Source organism: Mesoplodon mirus (genome assembly GCF_964341445.2).
Source record: "Mesoplodon mirus genome assembly, chromosome: 4".
Lineage (NCBI taxonomy): Eukaryota > Metazoa > Chordata > Mammalia > Artiodactyla > Ziphiidae > Mesoplodon > Mesoplodon mirus.
In genome coordinates, this window is record NC_138979.1 from 549,060 (window position 1) to 573,359 (window position 24,300).

The 24,300-nt window shown below is 41.3% G+C and overlaps 1 protein-coding gene across 1 annotated transcript in view; it reads right to left on the bottom strand.

Annotated features, from left to right (window-relative positions):
• Nucleotides 1-275: 275 nt before the first annotated feature.
• MKX (mohawk homeobox) overlaps nucleotides 276-24,300 on the bottom strand; it is a gene marked incomplete at its 5' end in the record, with an annotated part of 58,203 nt that continues 34,178 nt past the window's right edge. Inside the window, 2 exons of the mRNA XM_082618229.1 lie at nucleotides 276-521; nucleotides 627-660. Coding sequence (XP_082474355.1) covers nucleotides 335-521; nucleotides 627-660 — 221 coding nt within the window. The 3' untranslated portion in view covers nucleotides 276-334. The remainder of the gene's footprint in view (nucleotides 522-626; nucleotides 661-24,300) is intronic.

Here is a 24,300-nt window from a genome sequence, read left to right on the forward strand (position 1 = left end):
AGCATTGTGGTGTTGTCATTTTGAGGCACAGCTGCTCTACTATGCCCACGTTGCAGCTTATTTTCGGGAAAGCAAGGCACTTACTGTAATAGCAATGCAGACATTTTATGCATACTTGGAGTAACATAAAATAAGTTAATATTTTTGATTAAAGTGAGGTCTTATAATTTATACGTCTTTTATAGAAGCAACTAAATGATGTATTTAGGATGATTAAAAATAGGAAGAGGTTTGAAAAGGAGTCATTTTCACTCCTGCTCCAGCTCCTAGGGTGAGGGTTTATGAAAAAACACTGATGCGAAGAATAGCCATCGATCTGAAAAGTGACAAACTCTTAAAACTGCTGAACCAGGGGCACTTTGACTGTCTTCACTTCTGCAATGTGGGACGACTTCTGGATAATGCAGCTGGTGGTCCCCTGCAGCTTGTCTTTTCCCTGTGCGAGATTTGTTAAGGCCATGGCTGCATTGATCTCCTTCCAGTACGTGTCGTCCTTGCTCGGTCCCTTTCTATTAGCTGCACTAGATTTAAGCAGAACAGAAAGAAAATGATCAAACTCACTGCAGCGTACGTAGAGAAGACCACCACTGAAAAGCACAAATGGCAAATAAAAACATACCGCTCACCTGTCACCCTTACTGGATCTATTTTCCAGAGTGTCTGTAAAGAAAAGCAAAAATTTGATTACTTTTCTTTTTTGCTATCTTTTTGAATCTCAGGCCTTTCATCATTAATTACAAGGAATGAAAGTTCGTCAGGAAACATGTTGAAAATTGATTACACTTTTTTTTTTTTTTACAACGAAGGTGTGAAAAAAAATCTCTTTGCAAAGAAGCAGGAATAAGATGAGAATAGGTAATAAAGAATAAAAAGTGGCTCTCATAAACATACAAACATCTGAGGTTAATTTGTTCTGAGACACTGATTGGGCATTTTGGTGAGAAGGGCGATGGCACAGGGAAAGAGTGCTGACTGTTCCGGGGCAGCTGCTTCTGGTCTCACCCCACTGCTCGCCGGCCGTGTGCCTTTGGGCAGATCGTGATGCTGCATGAGGTCTGGGGTACAGCCTCCCGAACTATAAAATAAAGGGGTTCCTAGATGATCTTCAGGGTGCCTGTGGCTCGGCAGTCTATGATTTCATGGAAATCAAACCTTCATCTCAGAAAAAGGACTGGCAGATAGTCCCCTCTGGCGAGTCAGCCGATGAATAACAGACCCAGTGCTGACAGCAACGCAGGATTCCTGGCGGATTGGAATGAGCAGGCACTGGTCTGTGAGCTCCGCACGGACCCCTCATCCTGCAGGACATGAAAGTCAGGCTTGCTGCTTCACTCAGAGCACGAATGTCGTATCAAAACCACACCTTATAAAGGAAGACGAAATGGGTTCTTGATCTGGATTAACCCTCTCTGGGGGAGCTCCTCTGGCCAAAAGAACAAGGTATCAGGAACACAAAAACAGACCTGCTGGAGGGAAAGAGGGGCAGCGGCATAGCACGGGAGGTCAGAGCACAGAGTGGGGCTGGAGCTCCCAGCAGCCTGAGAGACACCAGAAACACAGCGGCTAAACCTCCACCACCAGCAACAAACACCATTGAGGACCTACAGAACGAAGCCCTGCACCCCATACAAGCAGCACGAGGAACAGGGAGTTTGCTCACAGCGTCCTTGAGCTCCACGGCCTGTGGAAAGCTGGCTTTTCCGGCCCTCAGTTCTCTCCCTTTGTTCTCCTCCCCTAACTCCCCGGCAGTGCTCAGAGCTAGTTTGCCGTGGTGCAGCCTGATCTCCAGCCCTGGGCCCCCAGAGGGTCGTGGAACTCGGAGAGACTTGGGGGGGGGGGGTTGGTCAGGGCCATGATCATAATACAGTCCAACCAGGGCGACATTTCCCAGGGACGCGACCGTGTCGACAAGGCAGCTAAACCTTGATGCCCTCGATGGATGAAAGGAATCATGGAAAGCTGTTAACACACCCCGCGTCAGGCCAGGCAGTGTAGACCGGGAGATGGGAACGGTCACTGTGAGCTCTTTGCACAGCGCTTCACTCAGGGCCACCCTACCTACCCCGCCGAAGAAGACGAGCAAACACAACAAAAGTGCGTAGTGAATAAATGGCAAGGTTGTTACGAAAAGTAAATGAGATGAAGTGTGTCTGGCCCCAAATGGAACAATAAACGTTAGTCCCTTTGGTCTCCTTTCGTTTCAGGGATCTTTGGAAAAATAACTGGATTCCTGAGTCATTGGTCACCCTCTGGAGCCCTGCTAGCCTCTGGATCTTTTGGCCCCTACGAGGTAGGCCTGGATGGTTAGCTACACCTCTGCTGCTTGATAATTTTGGAATTATAATATTGCTTATGTAAACAGAAGAAAAAGAATGACAACTTTGAATTCACAGAACCCTCATAATCCTAGTTTACAGATCACGTCCTACATGTGGGCACAATTCCAAGCACTTTGTGTCTTAGCTTATTCAGCATTAGTGTCTCTGCTGTCTGTCAAGTCTTTCTCCGTTTGGTGCTATTAACTGCAAATCTTTGCTCAAAAATGACAGATACAAGGCACTACCAGAACAGAGAATAAGTCAGTGCCTTTGTTTAGGACAAGAAAAGCTAACAATATTGGACATTTTACAGAGAGAAAAAAAAAATGAGTTAGGCCTTTGCTCAATTTTGCCCACAAATTGCAACAATTCTGTTGCCAAAGTGAAGCAATAGGTTATGGAGATATTTATCCAATGGAAAGACTTGGCAAAAGCAAAATAAGTTCCATGAAGGTTAAATAACATTAGGGAAATAACAAAACATAATTTAGAAAAGACCATGTAACTGATGCTCTGGCTTACGAACGAAGCTGTCTCGCATGTACACAGGGGACCAGCATCCGATTCCCCACCTGGATGGTCAACAGAGTGCAGACAACAGGAAGGAAGCCTGTGGCTGCCGACTCTGTAGGTGGAAGGAAGACACGTAGGTCCCTGGGAACGTCCACAAGAGCTTGTTTAAGGTGAAGTGTGAACTAGGATGTTCTGCATCCCTGCGGCCGGCCAGACGCTGTGAGCACCAGCCCCCCGTGGCTGCCTGCCAGAATCCTGCTACCAAGAAACAAGTTTACTACGGCCAACCGTGAAGTTATAAAACTCTGCTTACTCTTGGGGTGTATGTGTTTTACAGTTTGGTGCCTATGAAAGTACCTTTGAAGTGTAAACACAGAGACCCCGCTCCCCGTTTGGGTATTCTTAATTAGTTTCACGAATTTCAACAATGTCCTCGCAGCAAAGATGAATCCTGTAATTTATTTCTAAGGCAGAGAGGGCACTTAGTTCAATGTCATTTGGTATGGATTCAGGTTCCTTTCCCAGCAACAGAAGAAAAGGCTTCATAAAAAGGAATGAAGAGAAGACACACTTTGCTTCTCTGTCAGTAGTAAATGTTAAAACAGCATGTAACGAAGTTCGACGTCAAAGATTTCAAACCAACAAGCAAAAGCTGACTACTGGGGGGTCAAAAGCTGCTTTGGGGGCATCTCCATGCCGAGGGTGGTTTTGGTGCACAACATAAATTGGTGCTGGGAGGGCGTGCTTCTGCTGCTACTGCTGGCAAGCTGCCCGCGTCGCTGGGGTTCTGTGCATCCACCTCCTGCAGAGCAGCGGTTCCCAGAAGCACCAGCAGAAGGAAGACAGCAGACAGGGGCCCTTTTACTCTGAAACATTTTTACTTTTGTAAGAAAGCAAAGGACTATAAGCATCTGGCAATCCGGGGAGACTGTTTTCTCTTCCTGATGCTGAGATGAAATCTGGGGAGACGCCCCAGCGGCTTTAGAGAATGGAGGTCGTTTGACGGGGACTCAGGCAATTTACAATCCGCTCATTCTATTAAATGTGCTAAATGTGAAATGTTCTTTTTCATGTGTTCTTTTCCTTGGACGTATAAACTCACCGGCACTTATCTGGTTCAAGGATTTTGTATCTCTTCGGCCAGTCGTCAGTATCTAAGCAGCGGTGGGTTTCTGGGCCACCACTCGACGCCACTTCAGCAGACAGGAGGTCTCTCACCAGCTCCCTCCAGAAGTGGCGCCCAGTAGCCCAAGAGAGGACGTGACAGGAGCAAGAAGGGGTCTGAGCAGACGCCCGCCCGCCGTTACTGCCCAGGCACAGACCCGGGTCCGAGGCCAGCTCAGCTGCGTCTCTCACTCTGCAAGTAGCTTGGCTCTGCCGGTCCCACGTCTGAGCTAAAATGCCTTTTTAGATCCCAAGGTTCCAAAAATCAGCTACGCTGTCAATTATCATAAAAGCAACTGGTTGGCAGGAACAACTTACTGAACCAGCCAAAAGAGCGTGTTTTAAGACCAAAAAAGAAAAGGAATGAAAAAAAGAGATGCGTCGTTAGGAAAATCTTGGATGCTGTAAAACCCAAACCATGTTGAAACTTAAAATGGGGCTATCCTCAGTTTGGACATGTGTTTCCTTATAAAGTTAAGTAGAGAAACAATTATAAAGAAAATTCAGCTCTACTGCAACTCGAGATGTGCAAGCACAAAGCCCTGTGGGCAAAGTGTCCATTCAAGTTTGAGAAATGCAGTTTAGAAATATTCATTCTGATATATATTCCTGAGGTAATAATTCTAGTCATAAAAAGAGACAAAAATATGGTCAAATCTTTTGCACTGAGATTTTTTTTCAAATTTAATCAGTAAGTCCTGTTTTAAAATGTTCCACAAAATACTACTCACACCACTGAAAGGTAAATAAAATTAAGAAGACAAGTATTTTTAATTAAATAATCTAAAAATCATATATTATATGTTCCCCTAAATTAAAATGGAAAGAGAGTTCCAGACGCTTGACAAATGTGCCTTCTCACACTTGGTCGGTTTTGGAGCCGATGCTGGAGAGAGCAGATGTGGACAGCCAGGCTTTAGTGTTTCTGGTCTCGGGTCCCGAGAGACCCTGGCGCACAAGACCAGTTTCTGGAGCTATTTACATACTTGGAACAACTGAGATAAAGCACGAGACTCTGGTGAGTCGGGTAGATATAAAGCCTCACTGAATATTCTGAAATACCAATCGCTCCAGATTTGCAGGAACTCACACCAGACAGCATCGACCCCGTCTCTCTCTACTTCCCCACACTCTGGATCTGGGCTGGGCTCACACACCCCTACACACTGGTTCCACCGCGGCTGGACATTTCTTTACTTTTAAAAATAGCATTTGTTGTTGTTCTCTAATAAGAAAGGCATGCAGGTTCGCTGCAGAAAATCCAGGAAAAAGTGTAAAAGAGAAAATAGAGGGCACTGACGGATAACTCAAATTAATATTTGGATGTATCGACTCCCAAAGCAAGTTTATATACATTTTTTAAAAAGGAGTCATTTTGTACGTGTTTTATTTTAAGATTTTTTTTTGATGTGGACCATTTTTAAAGTCTTTATTGAATTTGTTACAATATTGCTTCTGTTTTATGTTTTGGTTTTTTGGCCGCGAGGCCTGTAGGATCTTAGCTTCGCCACCAGGGATCGAACCTGCATCCCCTGCATTGCAAGGCGAAGTCTTAACCACTGGACCGCCAGGGAAGTCCCTGTATGCGTTTTAGAACTTGCTTTTTCACTGAACTTCTACTTCTTCCTTACCCTTTTGTTAACAAATAAGATAATAATCTATCATTTGGCTTCCCCTGATGTGGCAATGTTTTTTTTTTGTTTGTTTGTTTGTTTGTTTCTTGTTTTTTCGCCTGTGAAAAAGAAACAGCTTGAAAGAATTCAAAATCCAGCTTCGCCCGGTTTAAACTTGAATTTTGAGAGTCTCGAATGTTACAAGAAGGGGTTATCTTTAAAACAACAATTACTAGCATTTCATCATTTAAGCAATCTCAGTTGATAAAGCCACCTTCAAAGACCATGGCAAGGTCTAATGCATTATTTACATAGACAGCCTATTAAAAACCTATTAAACACCTTTTCTATACCTTTTGCTAGTATTTTAGACCATAGAGATACAAAAAATGACTTTTTTTCCTCCTTATTATTGAATCTGTAACATCAAAAAACCAGTCCAAATCACAGAATAGGAAATCTAAAGCTCCGTTGAGCTCATCCTCAGACTTTAAATTAGAGAGACATTTTAATAGATTTGATATCCCTAAAATCACTCTTGCATCGCCAGGACTGAATTACTGCTAAATAACTGCTAGACAGCTGTTGCTGCATCACTTTAGGGGAAATGTCTGTGGTTATCCTCTCTTTGGGGGTAGTTAGAGCTTTTGAATAAGTAAAGATAAATCATCCCAAGTGATTTTGCTCAAAAAGGAAGGAAAAAAAAAAACCTACCCAACAACCTGTAACACTTATCTGTTGATGATTAAACTGCTTTTTCCAGTGCCATGGACTGAAGGTGAATTACACTTTAAAGCTTCATTCAGCATGACAGGAAGAGATTGCACCAAAACTTGGTGAATATCAAGGCTATCGCTCATGGAAGGATTAGTGAAGCCTTTCGGAATAGTGAAAATTATAAAATGAAACCCGCCTCATCTTCATGGATGGAGCTGGTATTTCTTTTCCCTTTGCAATATACTAGTTAAATTATTTATCCTGAGGCCTTAAAGAATGAGTGGCTTCCAAAATTATTTCAGAGTTTAAAGAAAATCTTTTCCAAAAATTAAGCCAGTGTTTCCTCCAGCCATGACTTCCACCATCTGGAGAAAGATTCTTTTCCTTCCTGCCACCTCTCACGTGGGCTGGCCTCTCACTATAGCTAATAGTGCCCAGATGTCCTGGATCCGCAGGGTCCCCACCGTCAGCTGCCTTTCTGTCAATGCATCCTCCTCCCAGGAAATAAAAAAATTAGAAACCACACCCCTCTATTCTGGACCAATAGTGAAGACTGAGGTAGCTGACACCTCAAAGCTTTCAGGATAGGTTATAGTTCCAGTAACAACAGCAGAACATCTTTATTGTTCCGGGAGCACCCATGACCGTGGCTAAACCTCTAAGTGTCGATGGGCTCCCTATCAGTCAGGGAGCTCCAGAGCCTTCCTACGGCTCTTCTGATTATGCAGAGGAAAAAAACTTGAGGCTGGTGGCTCCTTATTAATTCCCAGCTGAACCTCTGTTCTGGTAAAACGCACAGTTATTCTGACCTCATCAGTCTGGACTGGAGGACTAAAGGCACAGGAAGTGGGACCTGTAATTTGAATGTAACTTTTCAAATGAGCAGAGTACCACCCAATTAGAATGTCTCAACTCCACTTTTCATGTTTTCCACTAAAGATATTAAAGGTCCTCAATGCTAAGTTACTCTGTGCTCCGACTTTCTCACCTAGAAAGCAGGGCTAATCACACTAGACTCAGGTTATGAGGATTTCATGTTTTCTAAAACACTTAGAAGAAAGCTTAAGCATGTATACCAAGAACTATATAAATCCTTGTAAAATTTTCTAAAAATTGGGCTTCCCTGGTGGCGCAGTGGTTGGGAGTCCGCCTGCCGATGCACGGGACACGGGTTCGTGCCCCGGTCCGGGAGGATCCCACATGTCGCGGAGCGGCTGGGCCCGTGAGCCATGGCCGCTGAGCCTGCGCGTCCGGAGCCTGTGCTGTGCAACGGGAGAGGCCCCGACAGTGAGAGGCCCGTGTACCGCAAAAAAAAAAAAAAAAAAAAAAAAAAAAATTAACCTCTCCTCTCACTGTATTTTTACATCTAGAATATGGGGCTGAATGTAGTGATCAGAAAACATAGTATTGTTCAGAGGTTTAATATGAAAACCATTATGTAAGGATGAAATATTTTAACTCTGGCCAAAGCCCATGAGCTCAGATTAATGCATTAATTGTGCAGAATCTATCATCTTCAAAGACAAAATGGCTTTTCTGATGCTACTTTGTGCCAGAGTACTATAACATGCCAAGACAAAGAATACTGGAGCCACATTAAAGAATATCCACTAACTTTAAGTGTCTAATGGATTTTGTTACTTCATTTTCTCAAGGGGAATATTGGAGATGTTACCCCAAATGTTTCATCCATGAAAGCTAGGTTTCTAGCCAAAGTCTCAGAAAATGACTTCCTAACTATACACAAGTAACTTCTGTGTGTGCCCGTGTGCTGCAAGGGGCATTATTGTTTATAGAAGTGCTCCCTTCCACATGCAAGTTGGGCTACTAGTTCTGAAAACAGGGTGGTCTTACTCTGATTCTTAGCTGAACTTTAATTTTGTCCCAGTGTCCCAACACTGACATTCATCCTCTAAGTTGTGCAATAGCACAAGGGCTACATAATAGCTGCCACACCACAGTTCTAGGAGGCTGATGTTTAATAAACATGTAGCTGAATAGTGTTAGGTTACAACGTACTAATACGACTTTCTTCAGCAAAAAAAGGCCTTGTAAATGGAAAAATGTGCATTTGCTCTAATCTAGAAACTGGCTGGAAAGTCTGGCTCCATCCATGTATTTTCAAGCTCTTCAGTATCTCTGAAAAATCATCAAAAAGTACTTTTGCTTTGATATATGAACTGAAGTGTATCTTTGAGTTGGCTCACATTATGGCCATGCTTTTCAAATTCCTTAAATTACCAGAAATGACACTTCAGACTAGGAGATCTTGCTGTTAAACCTGTCTGAATGCATTAACACCAGAAATGACACAACAAGAGAGGTGACGTTCGCCAACCCCTTGGATCTTTCAGAAGAGGTGCAAGTGACAGTTCTCTACTCACAGTTCGTCTGCTGTACTTATTAATAGAAAAGAAGCATATTTTAGACATAAGATGAACAGTATTACCAGTCCTTCTCCTACATTTCAGATACATTTTGATGCTCCTAATACACTTAAAATGTTAAAATTGTACTTGGCATGTCAGTGTTCTATGTTCACACATTTCTACATTTAAAGGTTCTGTGATTTTCTGCTTTTAATTTCAGAAACAGTCATTTAACGTCTAAACTAGGGTGGGGAAGGACTTTCAAATGAAAATTGGGAAGATCTTTGTTCATGGTGTTGAAGGTGGGAGAAGCTGAAAAGCAGGGAGAGGCATAAAGATGAGGAAGAAGGCCTTGCAGGCCTGGGCTGTGGCTATGGGTCCGAGTGTCCCTAGTCTAGAAGTCTTCTGATGACCCGATCTGACCAAGAGAAGACCAGATAATCACTAGGAATCTACACCCCAAACCATTCATTAAATTCCAGTGGTATATAGATCCTATTTCCCTGCTATCACCTAAATGTAGGATACAAGAAGTTTCTAGAAGAGAGTAGGGGATAAGTTGCTTTCACCTAACAAGTTGATCTATTTGGGGAGAAAACAAAAACATTTCATAGATCAAACCCACCTTTTTGTACAATAATTTCTCTAAGGCACAGGATGTATCTTAGGACCATAAGAAAATAGCTGGCGGTTTCACTAGGAACAGGGCGTCGGTGAGTCATTTATGTGCGCCGCGTCTCAGGTTCACCTATAAAACAGGGATAACAGTAACCCCTCCTTCCCGGGCTTGCGGTGAGGATTAAATGAGGTGCCCAGTGTAAAGCTCGTGGAACAGAGCCTGGTGCACAGGAAGGGCTTCGGTGTCACGACTTCCTGAGTGAAGTGAAGCTGTCAGTCGACCTTTACCAGCTGAGGGGGCCACCCCAGGTCCCTTGGGGGTGCCGAGGGTCCTATGGCTCAGTAGGATCCGTCGGGGCTGCGTTTAATGAACCAAGTTCCTGATTCTACCTTCGTATCAGTAGCAGATATAACATTTGTATTAGGAAAATGCCATTCAGAAATGGGTGACTCTAGGTTCAAAATGCTTTTGTCTATTTTTGCTTAAACATGAATATAATACCACTTAAAAAATGCCTTTTCTTTGGGGGGGGATGGTGTAATAAAAGTTTACTTGCATTACTTTCCCCAGGTATTACAGTGTTTGCTATGCTGTGATGTATATAGTTCAGGGAGAGTCATTACAAATACAAACTGGAGGATAAAGGGACCCAAGATTTTCATTGTAATATATTACACAATACTTCAGGATAATCAAATCACCCTCATTCTCTTCTAACTGGAACAGCTATAGTAATAACAGACTGTTATAAGATCTGTGTTTTCTGTTTTGAAAATAAACACATAGGCCCAGCTCTATATTGCTGTGATGGTGGGGACTTTTATTTTTGGGAGTCTTATATTTTTTTAAATTTTCCTTTGGGAAACAGTAATCCAGATGGGGGTCATCAAAAAGTAATTATTCAACCTAATGTGGATTTTTTTTTCTTTCTAGGGTAGGATGAAAAGCTTTTATAAACTCAAGTAAACTTAGTTTCTGCTGCCCTTAGAAGAATATTTTGTTCAGGCCTGCCTCAAAAAGAACAGAGCGTGGTGTTATTATACATTGTGATGAGGTTTACAAACGGTTTTTGGTTATTTTTAATCTGTTATTTTTAAAGCAGCCCTGAGAGGTACCTGGAGCTAGATGATCTCTAAAGAGGAACAGGGATAGGGGAACAGAACCACCATGCAGACAACGTGGTCACCCCCAGGACCAAAATCACTACAGTAGAGCTCAGTGGTCAGGATGCTGAACTGAGCAGTGACAGGGTCCTGTCTAGGCCTGCTGGTGGCTTTGCTTTTGAACAAGAGCAGAAATGGCAGAGCATCTGGGACCAAAGGGCTGAACAGGATCAAAGTGCTAATGGTCATCACCTCGAAGCCACCCAGAGGTCCAGGGACAGGCTGAGAACTAGGAACGACCCTCGGCCGTGTCTGCTGGAGGGTGAGCTGAGCCCCTTCTTCCTGCAGAGCACGTGGGTCCCTCCTGTGCTGGGACCACCACCCGCCACCGACGACCCAAATTAGACACATAGGCTCCACGCTACAGCCTTAAGCAATGCAGTCTTCAGGAGGGGTGTTTCTATCACAAGATAGTAAAAATACAGTACTTAAACATGAAGCAAAGAAACTAAAGAAAGAAAGAGCAAACACTCTTAGGGTCTTAGATAAAAAGAAAAAATACCGGAGCTTGATGACTGTCAGAAAGAATGAGTATAGCATACAGAAAAGTTCTCGTAAAGCCATTTCATGGAAATTTAAATGCAGAAGAATGGCATGTTTGCATGACTTAAATATATTTAAATGCCAAGCAGCTGCCATACATAACGCCCTGTAAATGTCATAGCCTGTTTTAAAAGTAAATAAGATCCCTCAAAAATAAAAGAGAAAACATATTTGTTTTAATCATTAAAAATGACTGATTTAGAGAAATGGACAATGAATCCAATATTATTTTTGGACTAAAAGCAATCCTCCGTAATTCCTGATATTTTTTACCCTTTCACATACTTTCTGATGACTTCAGAGAGAAATATATTTTAGCCATCAGTTGTGTAAACTAATTTTAAACTAAACAAAAGAGAGACAGGGAAAAGCAGAAAGCTGTGCACAACCAGAGAAGAGGATCAAAAATGACATTTGTAGGACCAACCAGATCCACTTAGTCACACTTTTGGGTTTGGTGATGGGATATATACTATATATACTCAAAAGTGATTTAAATATTAAATTCTCTCTAGACAACCAGAAGTAGGTGATGAATGAGCACTGTGAAGATCACAGTCACTGCCTTGAATCAAAGGACTACACAAAACAGCCTGGCTTTCACACTCGAGGGTAAACAAACTACATACTTTCATCATGAAAGCACAAAAACTTGCCCCTTCTTTGGGTAATGACAGCCAGGAAAATCCTAATTCCTTGCAAGATTCCCAGGCTCTCGCAGGCATATGGTCTCTCCCCTCCCTCGTGGTGACTCCCCACACTCAGAAGGGGAACGCAAAAAGGGCAGAACAGTTACTCACAGAAACTAAAGAGCTGGGAAGGCCCCTGAAACTACAGATGTGCCACAGCGTTGCTCACTGTATCCTCTGTTGTTTTAGGGGTCTGTCCTGTTAGACGCACCCAGTTACAGCCAGCAGGAGTGAGCCACTCATTACGCATACGGTTTGCACATGGGTCCAAAGCCAGGGGAGCTAAAAGCATCTACTGAACAAGGGAGGAGAAACCGTCCTTCCCGGGCCACCACAATGGGAGCTGAACACAGGACGTTACAGACACACCAGAAGAAGTGAGCCATTGTTCCATTCAGGCCTCGGGAGGCATTTATTTAATCACACAGCCCTCAGCACAAGATGGGAATAGGAGTTAGTCGGTCGGGCTTTTTAGAAAATATATTTCTCTTATTTTCCAAACTCTAAGTAACTGGATATATTATCCAACTGATTTTCAGCCTACTTTAGGAGACAGATACTGAATGATATCACTTATATGTGGAATCTAAAAAATAAACAAATGTGTACAGCAAGACAGAAGCAGACTCACAGACAGACAGAACAAACTAGTGGTTACCGGGGGAGAGGGAGGGGCAGGGGAAACTGCTGTGTATAAAATAGATAAGCAACAAGGGTCTATCGCACAGCTCAGGGAATGTGGCCATTATCTTGTAATAACTTTTAACGGAGTGCAATCTGTACAAATACTGACTCAGTATGCTGTTCACCTGAAACTAACATAAATACTGTAAATCAACTATACTTCAATTTTAAAAATTGAATGATCTTCTTAGAAAAAAATAAAATCATGAGATTTAAAAAAATTAAAAAATAAAAGTTATTTTATTAGATAGCTTATTGGATAATAGATAATAGATTCTTACTTGGACAAAAGGATGCACAAAAATCCTTTCTTTCAAAGTGAAAGGCAAAGGAATCTGTATTTGTGCTGATTTATAGGACCCCCTGGAGAAGCATAAAGAAATGAAGGATGTGTAATGATGAAAATGCACCGAATTAATTATTCACGAGTAATCGTCATCATCATAAAAATAATTAGCAGGGCTAGGAAAAGCAGAAAGTGGGCCCAGAAATGAAAAAAAGATGATTATTTTTATACTGGAGAAAAAAAGAAGGAGATAATGGGAGTTGTGTGGGGCAAGTGTTGAAAGCATCTGTCAAAAGGCTGCTTGAGAAATGGGAGTCCCAGTTTATGATTAATTGAAAAATTATTCAAATGGAAATTCCATGCTAATGTTAGCAGTCTTTAAGACAGAGAAAGAGAATAACCCAATTAGTTACTCAAATTCCTACAGCTGCTTTTAATGGGATTAGTGCCTTTTTTTGGTTTATCTTGAATTGAGAAATTGAGTGCACCTGTTCACTGCTAATCAGTGTGAACTGTGAGGGGTGGAATCCACTTAATCACACTCTCCCCTGCAACAGTAACGTGCAACGGGAAGAGTAGATCTGGAACCAGAGAGCTCGGGGGTCTGAATCCCAGCACCGCTGCTTACTAGCATGGTGGTTTGGGGAAAGTCGGTTAATATCTCTGCGTCTCATTTTTTTTTCTCATCTGTAAAATAGACACAAAATACGGAACAATGAAGACTGTTGCAGAAATTAGTAATAATCACTGCAAAACACCAGGCAGCCAGGAATTCTCAATAAAGAGCGGCTATAATTATTCCACAATTGCAAACTCTTTTTGTAGTGGCAGCAAACTAGGATGCAGTGTTGAAGATTTACCCTGAAATGGAACAGATAATGAATAACACAACAATTCAAAATAGTTCTTTTATTTGAGTTGTCTCCCCTGGGTCACGGGCAGGCATGTTATGTCTCTGACACTCTAGCGTGGAAAATTCCCCAAAGGGCAAGACTGCATATTATGGAGACTTCAGTTTTGCAACGGATTTTGGAGAAGGTCACTTAAGTTGCTTAGTAGCCATAATATGCAAAACATTAGAACGGAGTCGTCGATGAGAGTGAGAACGCGCATACCAAGGCAAATTCCAGGATTATGTCAGCAACTGGTCTTTTGCTGCTCATTTTTGGGGTTGGCGCACGTAGCTGTTATTGGACTGGCAGCTTGCATGTGTTATCCACGCAATCATATAGGTATGCTAGCGTGTTTACTCTTAATTGCTCAGAGAAAGTTTTAAATTGTGAAGATCTTTACTCAAGATAGAATATGGCATTTGGATCTGGGGAAACAGCTTTGGAAAATGCCCAGTTTTTAAAAGACAGGTCTCTAATCTTTGTTATTAAAAAAGTTCTATGAAGAGCTCACTGACTGATACAATTCCACAAGGAAAAAAATAACTACTTAAAACGTACATCACCTAAAAGACCTTAATTGTATCACTGCTTTATCCTAAGCAGCTGTACTTGGTATCCTTAAACCGGAGTAAGAATATATGGGTCATTTCAGTACTCCCAACATCTTACAAAGAGACCAACATTTATTAAAAAGTTCTTCCCACTGCACAGCAGAATGGGAGACATACTCAACTTCCCTTGGAATTTCTGTGCCATCTTTGGATGCCTGGTGCTCTCATAGAGAATGGATAACAACGCTACAGTGAAGCTGAACTTATCCAAGTGAAAACCAAAATTTTTTGAGTATCAAATGGAAAATTACACTTTGTACACAGCATTTTACCCTCCCCCCCCCAGCTTTTGGGGGCATAATTAAGGTCCAGGTCAACTTATCACAATTCACAGTGGTGACAACAATATCTATCAAGCATTTTGCAAGTCATAAATGTGCAATTAATCTCATTTCCTTTTTGTGCACACTTATATCATTTTCCCCATTTTACAACTGAGACTCAGAAAAGCTGACTGACAGGTCCGAGGCTAAACTTAGTAAACAATAGGGCTGATACTAGAAGCCCAATCTTTTAATTTTAAGTGCAATAGAATGGGCTCTTCTCCATGGTGTCTTCATTTACCGCTTTACAAGTTCATTGGTTGGTCCAGCAAACATTTACTGAACGCACTCTAAATGTCAGGCACTGTGATAGGCCCTAGAAATACAGTAAGTCCCCTACACACGAAAAAGTTCTGTTTCGAGAGCACGTTTGTTAAGTCCAACGAAGTTAGCCTCGGTGCCCAACTAACACAGTCGGCTCTACGGTACTGTGCTGTAATAGGTTTATAATACTTCTCACACAACACATAAAAATCAAACAAACAAATAAAACATTTTAATCTTACTGTACAGTCCCTTGAAAAGGACAGTAGTCCAGTACAACAGCTGGCATCCAGGGGCTGGCATTGAGTGAACAGGACAGAAGACTTACTGACTGGAGGAGGGAGAGCAGGTGGGAGATGGTGGAGCTGAAGCAGATCGTCAGCAACAGGAGACGCCAGCTACATCACCGCCGCCACGTCTTAGCAGTACCAGCTACATCACTGCTGCTTTTACACTTGCTTCCAGCCAACCTGGGCTTGAAATAAAGATACTGCACTACTGTGGTCTACACAGTCCTGTACAGTGAAGTACACAAAAGCACGACCACTTGCAGAGGATGCACGCACGCGACAACTAACTCATGTGACCGGACACGTGAACACATGTTCGCATCTTTGAAAGCTCGCGACTTGAAGGTTCGTATGCAGGGGACATACTGTACGAATTACAGGTGGGTCTCACCCCAAGCAACTCACTGAGTACATGACAAGAGCTCAGTGTGACTAGTGCTCTGGGGGCCCTGAGTGGGGCTCTGAGGTGGCACCCTCTGGGGCGGCAGAGAAGAGGCCGTGGGCAGGTGCGTCCAGCAAGCACCCTCCTCCATTCACGCCTGCACCCAGCCAGCGTCACCACCATCTGAGCACCAGGACACAGTAAAGACGGGAAAGCACCGGCCAAGGTACAGATGAGTGGGGGCCACTGAGGCGAAGATGGGGAGCAGTGTTCCAGGTGAAGGGGCAAGCTGTATGAAATGGCAGGGCGATGCTGGCACCTGACCTCTGTGTCACATCTTTCTGTGCAGCTGAAAGGAATGAGGCGTGCGAAGGGGCAGGTGGGAGATCAGCAAAGGCCGGGCGCTGCGGGGTTCCTGGGTTTGGGTGCCAGGAGGAGGAAGGTGAGTGCCACCCTGAAAGGATGTGTAACAGTGACGTGATCGGACATGGATTTCAGAACCATCCCCCTTGCCTTCGTGGAAGGTGAGATCGAGGCAGGAACTCAGGAGAGGAGTGGGGATGGAGGACGCAGCAGTGAGGACGCTCGCTCGGGGGCAGCCCTGCTGAAGGGTAGATGGGGTCTGGGAGCACGAGGCCGGAGCCTCTACCGCCTCTGGGTCTGCCTCCAGTGACTGGGTGGGTGGGGATTCTCTGAGTCCGGAAGGAAGGAGGGAGAGCACGTTTCAGCTTGGAGGGCACGGCCTTCGGGAGTCTGACGGTGACACGCTGAGAGTAGGAAGTGCTTTGAGGGCCTTCGAATGTGGATGCTGATGTGCTCAGGGATGCAGGACGCTGCCCTGAACAGAAAGGACTCAGCGTGGCCGCATTACATAGCAAGGTATTTAGAAACACTGTGATATTATCTCCTCAAAGTATTCATTGTAACATGGAAATCGATCAGCATATAGGTAAAAGAGGTATACAAATAACTAAATATGGATGGGTCTTACATGAATAATGTTTTAGCACATAGATCTAAGTATCTTCCCATATGCTGGCTAATATTATCCAGCATGTGATTAAAAAAAGTGTCAAATACCAAAGTCTTGAAAGACGAATTATTTTAAAAACTTTATTAGTCCCACCCTTTATCCATACTGCATTTGCTCTCAGAAGGAAATGTACACCCGAAGGGTGAGAAGGAAAGACAGAGTTTTCTTAAGTGAAGGGACAGAAAGAGCAGAGCATGTAGCTGGCTCCCTGCCAGCGAGAGAACCCTGAAAAGCTAGAAGTTTCAAGGCAGGTCTCGACTAATCCACCTTTTACCAAAGTTCTCACTTAAAGTCCACTTTTGACATGAAATATTTAATAGGAACTTTATTTTAACCACGAAGTGCCCTTAAAAAAATGTAACATCAGATTCCATACTAGGCTAAAAGAACGTATTAGGTAAGTGAAAAGAAACATGTATTTTTTAAAAAAAAAAAAGAAAGAAGAAAAAAAGGACTTGTGAAAAGCATAAAGCAGTTAATGAGGATTTCCACTGAAGACCGAACGGTAATGACAATGCAAAGTTTTTTTCCTATTGAGGACACATGCTTCTTAAAGAATGGTAAGTCAGTAAAGTCCATTTTCTAGTGGCATATTTGGAGCCACAATTTTAATCTGTTGAAATGGCACAGAGACAAAAACCAAAATACAAATAAACAACAACAAAGAAACGTTTTCTTTTAGAAAGAAACTCCAGTTAATTGGCTTCCACTCTCGCGGTTTAAATTCAGCTCCTTAAGGGGGGAATAACTCCCTCAGGAAGGCAGCTTTTTGTTGGGTATGTGCATGATGTTCATTTGTCTTGCATCTAAAAATTAGAACATAACAAGCTTCTAATCATCACTTGTTAATTTGAAACAAAAAGAATTCTTCTTTTCCATTGAAAGCAGACTGTACTAAAAAAAAAAAAAAAAAAAGCAGCATTCTCCAAGGTCATATGCTGTTGGCAAAGCTCAAAAAACCCTTATAGTCCAACTTGCTTATGTTCAGCTGTGTTTACTTAGACTAAACTTGACAAAGTCTGCGTCTGATTATCCTGAGCAGTCATCTGCCCACAGATAAATAGATATTACACAAACTTCTGGAGGGAATGACATTTGGCCTCCATAATTTTGGAATAATTTACTACGTACCCTCAACTTAAAACACCAAAACGATCCGCAATATGTTTGGGGGATCGGAACATAAATATTTCATCTCACAGAGGGAGCAGTCTCCATGACCTTCATGGATTTTAGGGGATTTACTAACGAAGTGGGGAACTGCTCTGGGAGGTGTGGAGCTGTTCTGGAACAGGCAATTTCGAGGCAACATTTATTTCAGACTTTTCAATAACATCAAGATTTCAAGGGATTTCTGTAAACAAACTGTCACTTAAAGAAAAAACTTTCCATCAGTATTTCTGCATCAAGTCTCCAGAACAGAACATGCGTATAAAAATAAGAGTTAACTAAATTATTTCCAGAGACTACATGTTAGAGTAATGTTTACACTATTGGTAGAAAGCAAAAGCTCGGTGTTTTACCACTATTTCTTACACTAAATGCAAAATTTTGCTTTTGGAGTAATGTAAACCATTTCCGTGGCAGAGAGTCTGTTCCTGATTACCTTAAGAACGGATTCTGGCCCATCTTATTTACTTTGCTTGCTGTTATATTTACATAACAAAAGATAGACATACTTTCCTCTCCAAACTAAGATTGTTTCAAAGGTGGAAGTACTCATTATATCCCCCAGCGATCAATCAATGAACCAATCAATCAACAGATCTTTACTGCATTGTGCTAACAGCCGGTAACACAGTAGTGAGCAAGGAGGAGATGCTTTCTGTCCTCTGAAGTTTGTCTAATGAGAAAAGTGATACGTTGAACACATACTGTCATTTTCTAGGTTGTTCATTTTACTTTATACAATTAGGAAGCCCATTCCCCCACTGAAACTAACACATTTCCCCCCTGACTCCTGTCTTATTATTGAATTAAACTAGGGATGGGGTCCTTCATTTGGAATTGGTGGGTGTTTTGTATTGAGGGAGCCTCAGATACTCTGCTGTGCCAGCTCCCTCTAGCAGCTCTGGCTCTGTCTGTAATGGGGTTAGTTTCTGGGTGATTCATTTAACGCCCTCCATTTTGGCTTTTATTCTAATGGGCTAACTTTGCTTTGATAAGCACTTTGTGGGGTGAAATAATGTAAACGACGGCACTGCTGCCACTGGAGCAGCTGCCGCTCACGCCTCATAAGCAGGGGTTTCCAAATCTCCCTGAAAGGACTGGATCCACTGATTGATAGACCTCATGGCACATTCTCCCATTGTTTTCTCTCATGATGCGTTTGCTTTGTCGGCTCACAAAAGATGATTTGGCATATATAAATAAGGAAGGAATATGTTTTCAAATGTGCATGCCTTTAAAGATCACCTAACAAATCCAGAACGCGTGCTGGAGACGGGAGTGTCTTCAGACTAGTATTTGTGAGAGAATACATTAAGGCCTCATTAGCTTTTAAGGCAAAACTGCATCCACAATCATTCTAGAAGGGGCAGGTTCCTCAAATTCAACATGTAGTCAGAGAAGGGAATCCAGGAAAATGAGGGAGTACGAAGTTCTCTTCCGAAGCCCAGCCACGTGACAAAGCCAGAAGCATCTCCAAAGCCACAGATGTACCAGCAAACCAGGTGAAGAAGGCTGCTGCAGCTTGAAAAAGTAACTTTACCACCTTAATATCTAGGTACCCTGAGAGCTGTCTAAAAGAGGAAGGTAAGTGGTGGTAGAAAACAAAAGGGACATTCAAATGACCACACATTTTTACTTTTCAAGCATGGAGGGAAGGAGCAGTTGATAGACTTCAAGGAACAAAGACCTTTTGAGGAAGGGAGCTACTTGTGGGTGGCTTCTTAAAAAGGAAAAGTACATTTGCAAATCTTATCAGATTGGACCAAGACACAACTCTGCATAGAAACTAATACGGAAGCTCATTTTAAAAGGATACAAAACGCCTCCACACGCCAGTTACTGTACACGTGGGCAAGGCTATCGGGAGACCTTGTTACCTCTGACAAAGGAGCACGGCCACCAGTATCTCTGGATGTTCAGTTCGTTCTCTAAAACGCAGACTTCCACACAGAAGCAACATTTATAGTTACGGATCACTGGCCGCAATCAGTTTGCAGAAGAGCTGCAGTTGAATCAAATTTATACGGCCCTCTCAATGTTAACCAAAGTAGACAAAAAAGGAAAGCTTTCACAACCAAAAATCTTGAAAAATGTCCTATATTTTTTGGTTTCATTTTTCCCAGAACTGAAACACCACAAAATAACACCACCTCAGTGCACTCACTCCAGCTCAGTCAGGAAGGGCTGAGGTACATAAACATTTTTTATTTCACTTTTTTACAAGACGGTGACCAACATTTTCTTAGCCTTCCAAAAAGCTTCAGGTTTGGAATACATTTTGGTTAAATGTCAGCAAAGGAATTTGCTCATCATTCAAACAGCACTATTTCTTTCCAACCTTGGAGTATATGTAGGAACTGTGTTGTGAATGGAATTACAAAACAGCTCAGAGCCACAAAGGGAAATCCAGTTCTACAATTCTCAAGTGTTCTGTAGGGAAGCATTCTGTACAGGAGAAAACAGGAATAACAAGGGACATTTATCCCCACAATTTATCAAGTGCTTTCACAATTATTCTCAATAGCTGTGTGAGGTAGGGATTTTTTCTTTCCCTCATTTTATAAATACTGATATAAATCAGATAAGTTAGATGATTTACCTGATGTTTCTTAGTTAGTTACTGGTAGAGAAGAAAATCTGAACCCAGATCTTTAAAGCCTGAAACCATGATCTGAAGGTACTATAATTGAAGCCCAAAAGCCAGCATCACAAGTAATGGGAAAACACTAGAAGTATTGCCAGGAAGGTCAGAAACAAGACAAGAATGTGTACCACATTACTTGTGATATACAATTCAAGCAATAAGCCAGAGAAAAAATTCATGGCAAAAACTTCAGAAAGCAGGTAGAATCATTACTCTTTGAAAATAACATAATTGTATTACTGGAAAACACAAGAAAGTCAACTGAAAAAACTACCAAAAATGATAAGCAAATTCATGGTGGTAGCAGAGTACAATATTAACATACAGAAAGGAACGGCTTTCTCATGTAAAAACAACAGTTAAAAAAAGTGATGGAAGAAAGGACCCTAATTAGGGTCTAGGACTAAACAAGAAATGTTCAAGACCTATTTGGAACATTTTAAACACGACTAATGGCCACAAAAGGAGACATGAACAGACATACCAAGCTTCTGCATAAGATGATTCTGTATCTTAAAAAAATCAAATTTTCTATAATTAATTCATAAATGTAACACAATCCCAATAAAAATAACAAAACTTTTTTTTTTGAGGAGACAAGTTGATCCTAAAGTTAATAGTGGAAAACAAACAAGCAACAATAGCTAGAAAAACTATGAAAAAAGAAGATGGAGGAAGAATAAGCATAGCCAGATTTTAAACATATTCTAAAGCCTCAATAGTTAAAACAGTGTGGGATTGTAGCCTGAGGAGAAACAAAAATCGAGACCAGAAAGATAAGAGAGACTCAACTTAAAATGTAGTATTTCCAACCAGGGAAGGAGGAGAAAGATCAATAAACAGTATTAGAATAACTGGGTAGCTCTACGGAAAAAAATAAAATGGGACATTTTCTTCACACTATATTATACCATTTCTCAAGCTAAGACACATTCCAAAGAAATAAAATATTTAAGGTACAAATTGAGACAGAGGTACCAGAAGAAAACCTGGGATACTCCCTTTAGGGTTTTGAAGTGAGGAAGTTCTATCACTTAAAATCTAGCAGCCTAAGAAATATCAGTAAATGTAATTACATTTTTTTCAAAGGCTACATGGGGAAAAATCAAAAGGAGAATCAGTTTTTCCACATCCTCACCAACACTTGTTAATTTCTGTTTTTTGACAACAGCCATCTTAATTGGTGGGAAGTGGCATCTCTTCTTGGGTTTGTTTTTTTTAACTGAAGTCTAGTTGATTTATAATGTTGTGTTAGTTTCTGATGTACAGCAAAGTGATTCAGTTATACACATATATTTTTCATATTATTTTCCATTATGGTGTATTACAGGATATTGAATACAGTTCCCTGGGCTATACAGTAGGACCTTGTTGTTTATCTATTTTGTATACAGTAGTTTGCATCTGCTCATCCCAAACTCCTCATTTATCCCTCCCCCACCCCCTTTCCCATTGGTAGCCATAAGTTTGTTTTCTGTGTCTGTGAGTCTGCTTGTTTCATAAATAAGTTCATCTGTGTCATATTTTAGATTCCACATATAAGTGATATATGATATTTGTCTTTCTCTTTCTGATTTACTTCACTTAGTATCATAATTTCTAGGTCCATCCATGTGCTGCAAATGGCATGATTGCCTTCTTTTTTATGGCTGAGTAAAATTATATATTGTGTATATATACATACCACATTTTCTTTATCTATTCGTCTGTCAATGGACATTTAGGTTGTTTCCATGTCTTGGCTATTGTAAATAGTGCTGGTATGAACACAAGAGTGCATGTATCTTTTTGAGTTTTCTGGAAGAAAACTCGAGTTTTCTCCAGATATAACCCCAGGAGTGGGATTGCCAGGATCATATGGCAACACTATTTTTAGATTTTTAAGGAACCTCCATACTGTTCTCCGTAGTGGTTGCAACAACTTACATTCCCACCAACAGTGTAGGAAGGTTCCCTTTTCTCCACACCCTTTCCAGCATTTGTTATTTGTAGACTTTTTAATAATAGCATTCTGACTGGTTTGAGGTGGTACCTCAACGTAGTTTTGATTTGCATTTCTCTAATAATTAGTGATGTTGAGCATCTTTTCATGTTCTTATTGGCCATTTGTATATCATCTTTGGAGAAATGTCTAATTAGTAAGTCTTTTTTCCATTTTTAAAAACATTTTAATTTTATTTTTATTTTTTAAATTTTTATACAATTTTCAAAGGTTACTTATTAATAGTTATTACAAAATATTGGCTGTATTCCTGTGTTGTACAATATACACTTGAGCCTATCTTACACTTAATAGTTTGCCCACCCCCCCCCTCTACTGCCCCTCCCCCCTCCCTTCTCCCCCCTGGTAACCACTAGTTTGTTCTCTATATCTGTGACTCTGCTTCTTTTCTGTTATATTCATCAGTGTGTTGTATTTTTTAGATTCCACATATAAGTGATATCATACAGTATCTGTGTTTCTCTGTCTAGCTTATTTACACTGCATGATACCTCCCAAGTCCATCCATGTGCTACAAATGCCAAATCCTGTTCTTTTTTATGGTTGAGTAATATTCTATTGTATACATGTACCACATCTTCTTTATCCATTCATCTGTTGATAGACACTTGCTTCCATATCTTGGCAATTGTAAATAATGCTGCTATGAACACTGGGGTGCATGTATCTTTTCCAATTAGTGGTTTTGGTTTTTGGGGGATATGTACCCAGGAATGGAATTGTTGGGTTATATGGTAGTTCTAGTTTTAGTTTTTTTGAGAAACCTCCATACTGTTTTCCACAGTGGCTGCACCAATTTACATTCCCACCAACACTGTCAAAGGGTTCCCTTTTCTCCACATCCTCGCCGACATTTGTTATTTGTGTTCTTTTTGATGAATAAAAGCCATATGATCATCTCAGTAGATGCAGAAAAAGCTTTTGATAAAATTCAATATCCAGTTAAGATAAAAACTCTCCAGAAAGTGGCACAGAAGGAACTACCTCAACATAATAAAGGCCATATATGACAAACCCACAGCTCACATCATACTCAACGGTGAAAAGCTGAAAGCATTTCCTCTAAGATCAGGAACGAGACAAGGATGCCCACTCGCACCACTATTATTCAACATAGTTTTGGAAGTCCTAGCCACAGCTATCAGAGAGGAAAAGAAATAAAAAGAATCCAAATTGGAAAGGAAAAAGTAGAACTGTCACTGTTTGCAGACAGCATGATACTATACATAAAAAATCCTAAAGATACCTTTTTCCATTTTTTAATTGAGTTTTTTTTGTTGTTGTTGAGTTGAATAGTCTATATAAAAATGGGGGAAAGAAAGAATTTACATTCATATTTGCTCTTAAATATATAAAGATTCCCTGTAAGGATACATTAAAAAAATACTTTAACAATGTACTTGGACAAAATCCCTCTGTTACATATTATATGGTATCCTGTATTTCTTCGTAGCATCTGGCACACTTCTTTGTTCAATACTTGCCTTCCACAATATGCTGTCTGTGATGTTCACTGTTTTACATCCAATATGTAGCAGAAAGGGTTCTCAATGATTTTTTGTGAACAGACTGACTAACTGATGGAGAGAGAGGAATGTATCACATCAGAATACATCAGGTTATTAGGATGCTAAACTGTCAGATCATCATAGCAGTCCCACTGGAAAGCAGGAAGAAAGATCCTGGTGAGTTAAGGGGTGGGCTCAGGGCTGCGTTATGACTTGTGGGCTCTATGGACTTCTGCCTTTGTGGACTCCTTCCTCCCTAAAAAACTTATCATACGTTCACTGTTATTATACTCATTTTTCTATTGATTTTAAAAGAAATGAAAATGGAAGCATTAAATTAAAGTGGGCTGCGCTACTGTGTGCAATGTGCAGCTGACCCTGGATGAGGAAAGAGTAGAGGAATGGGGGGGATTCCTCGAAGAAAGCAGGCCTAGGATGCCCAAGGCTGTGGTCCTGGGGATGAGAAAGCAACGTGAAGCATGCGTGAAGAGACGCAGAAGGA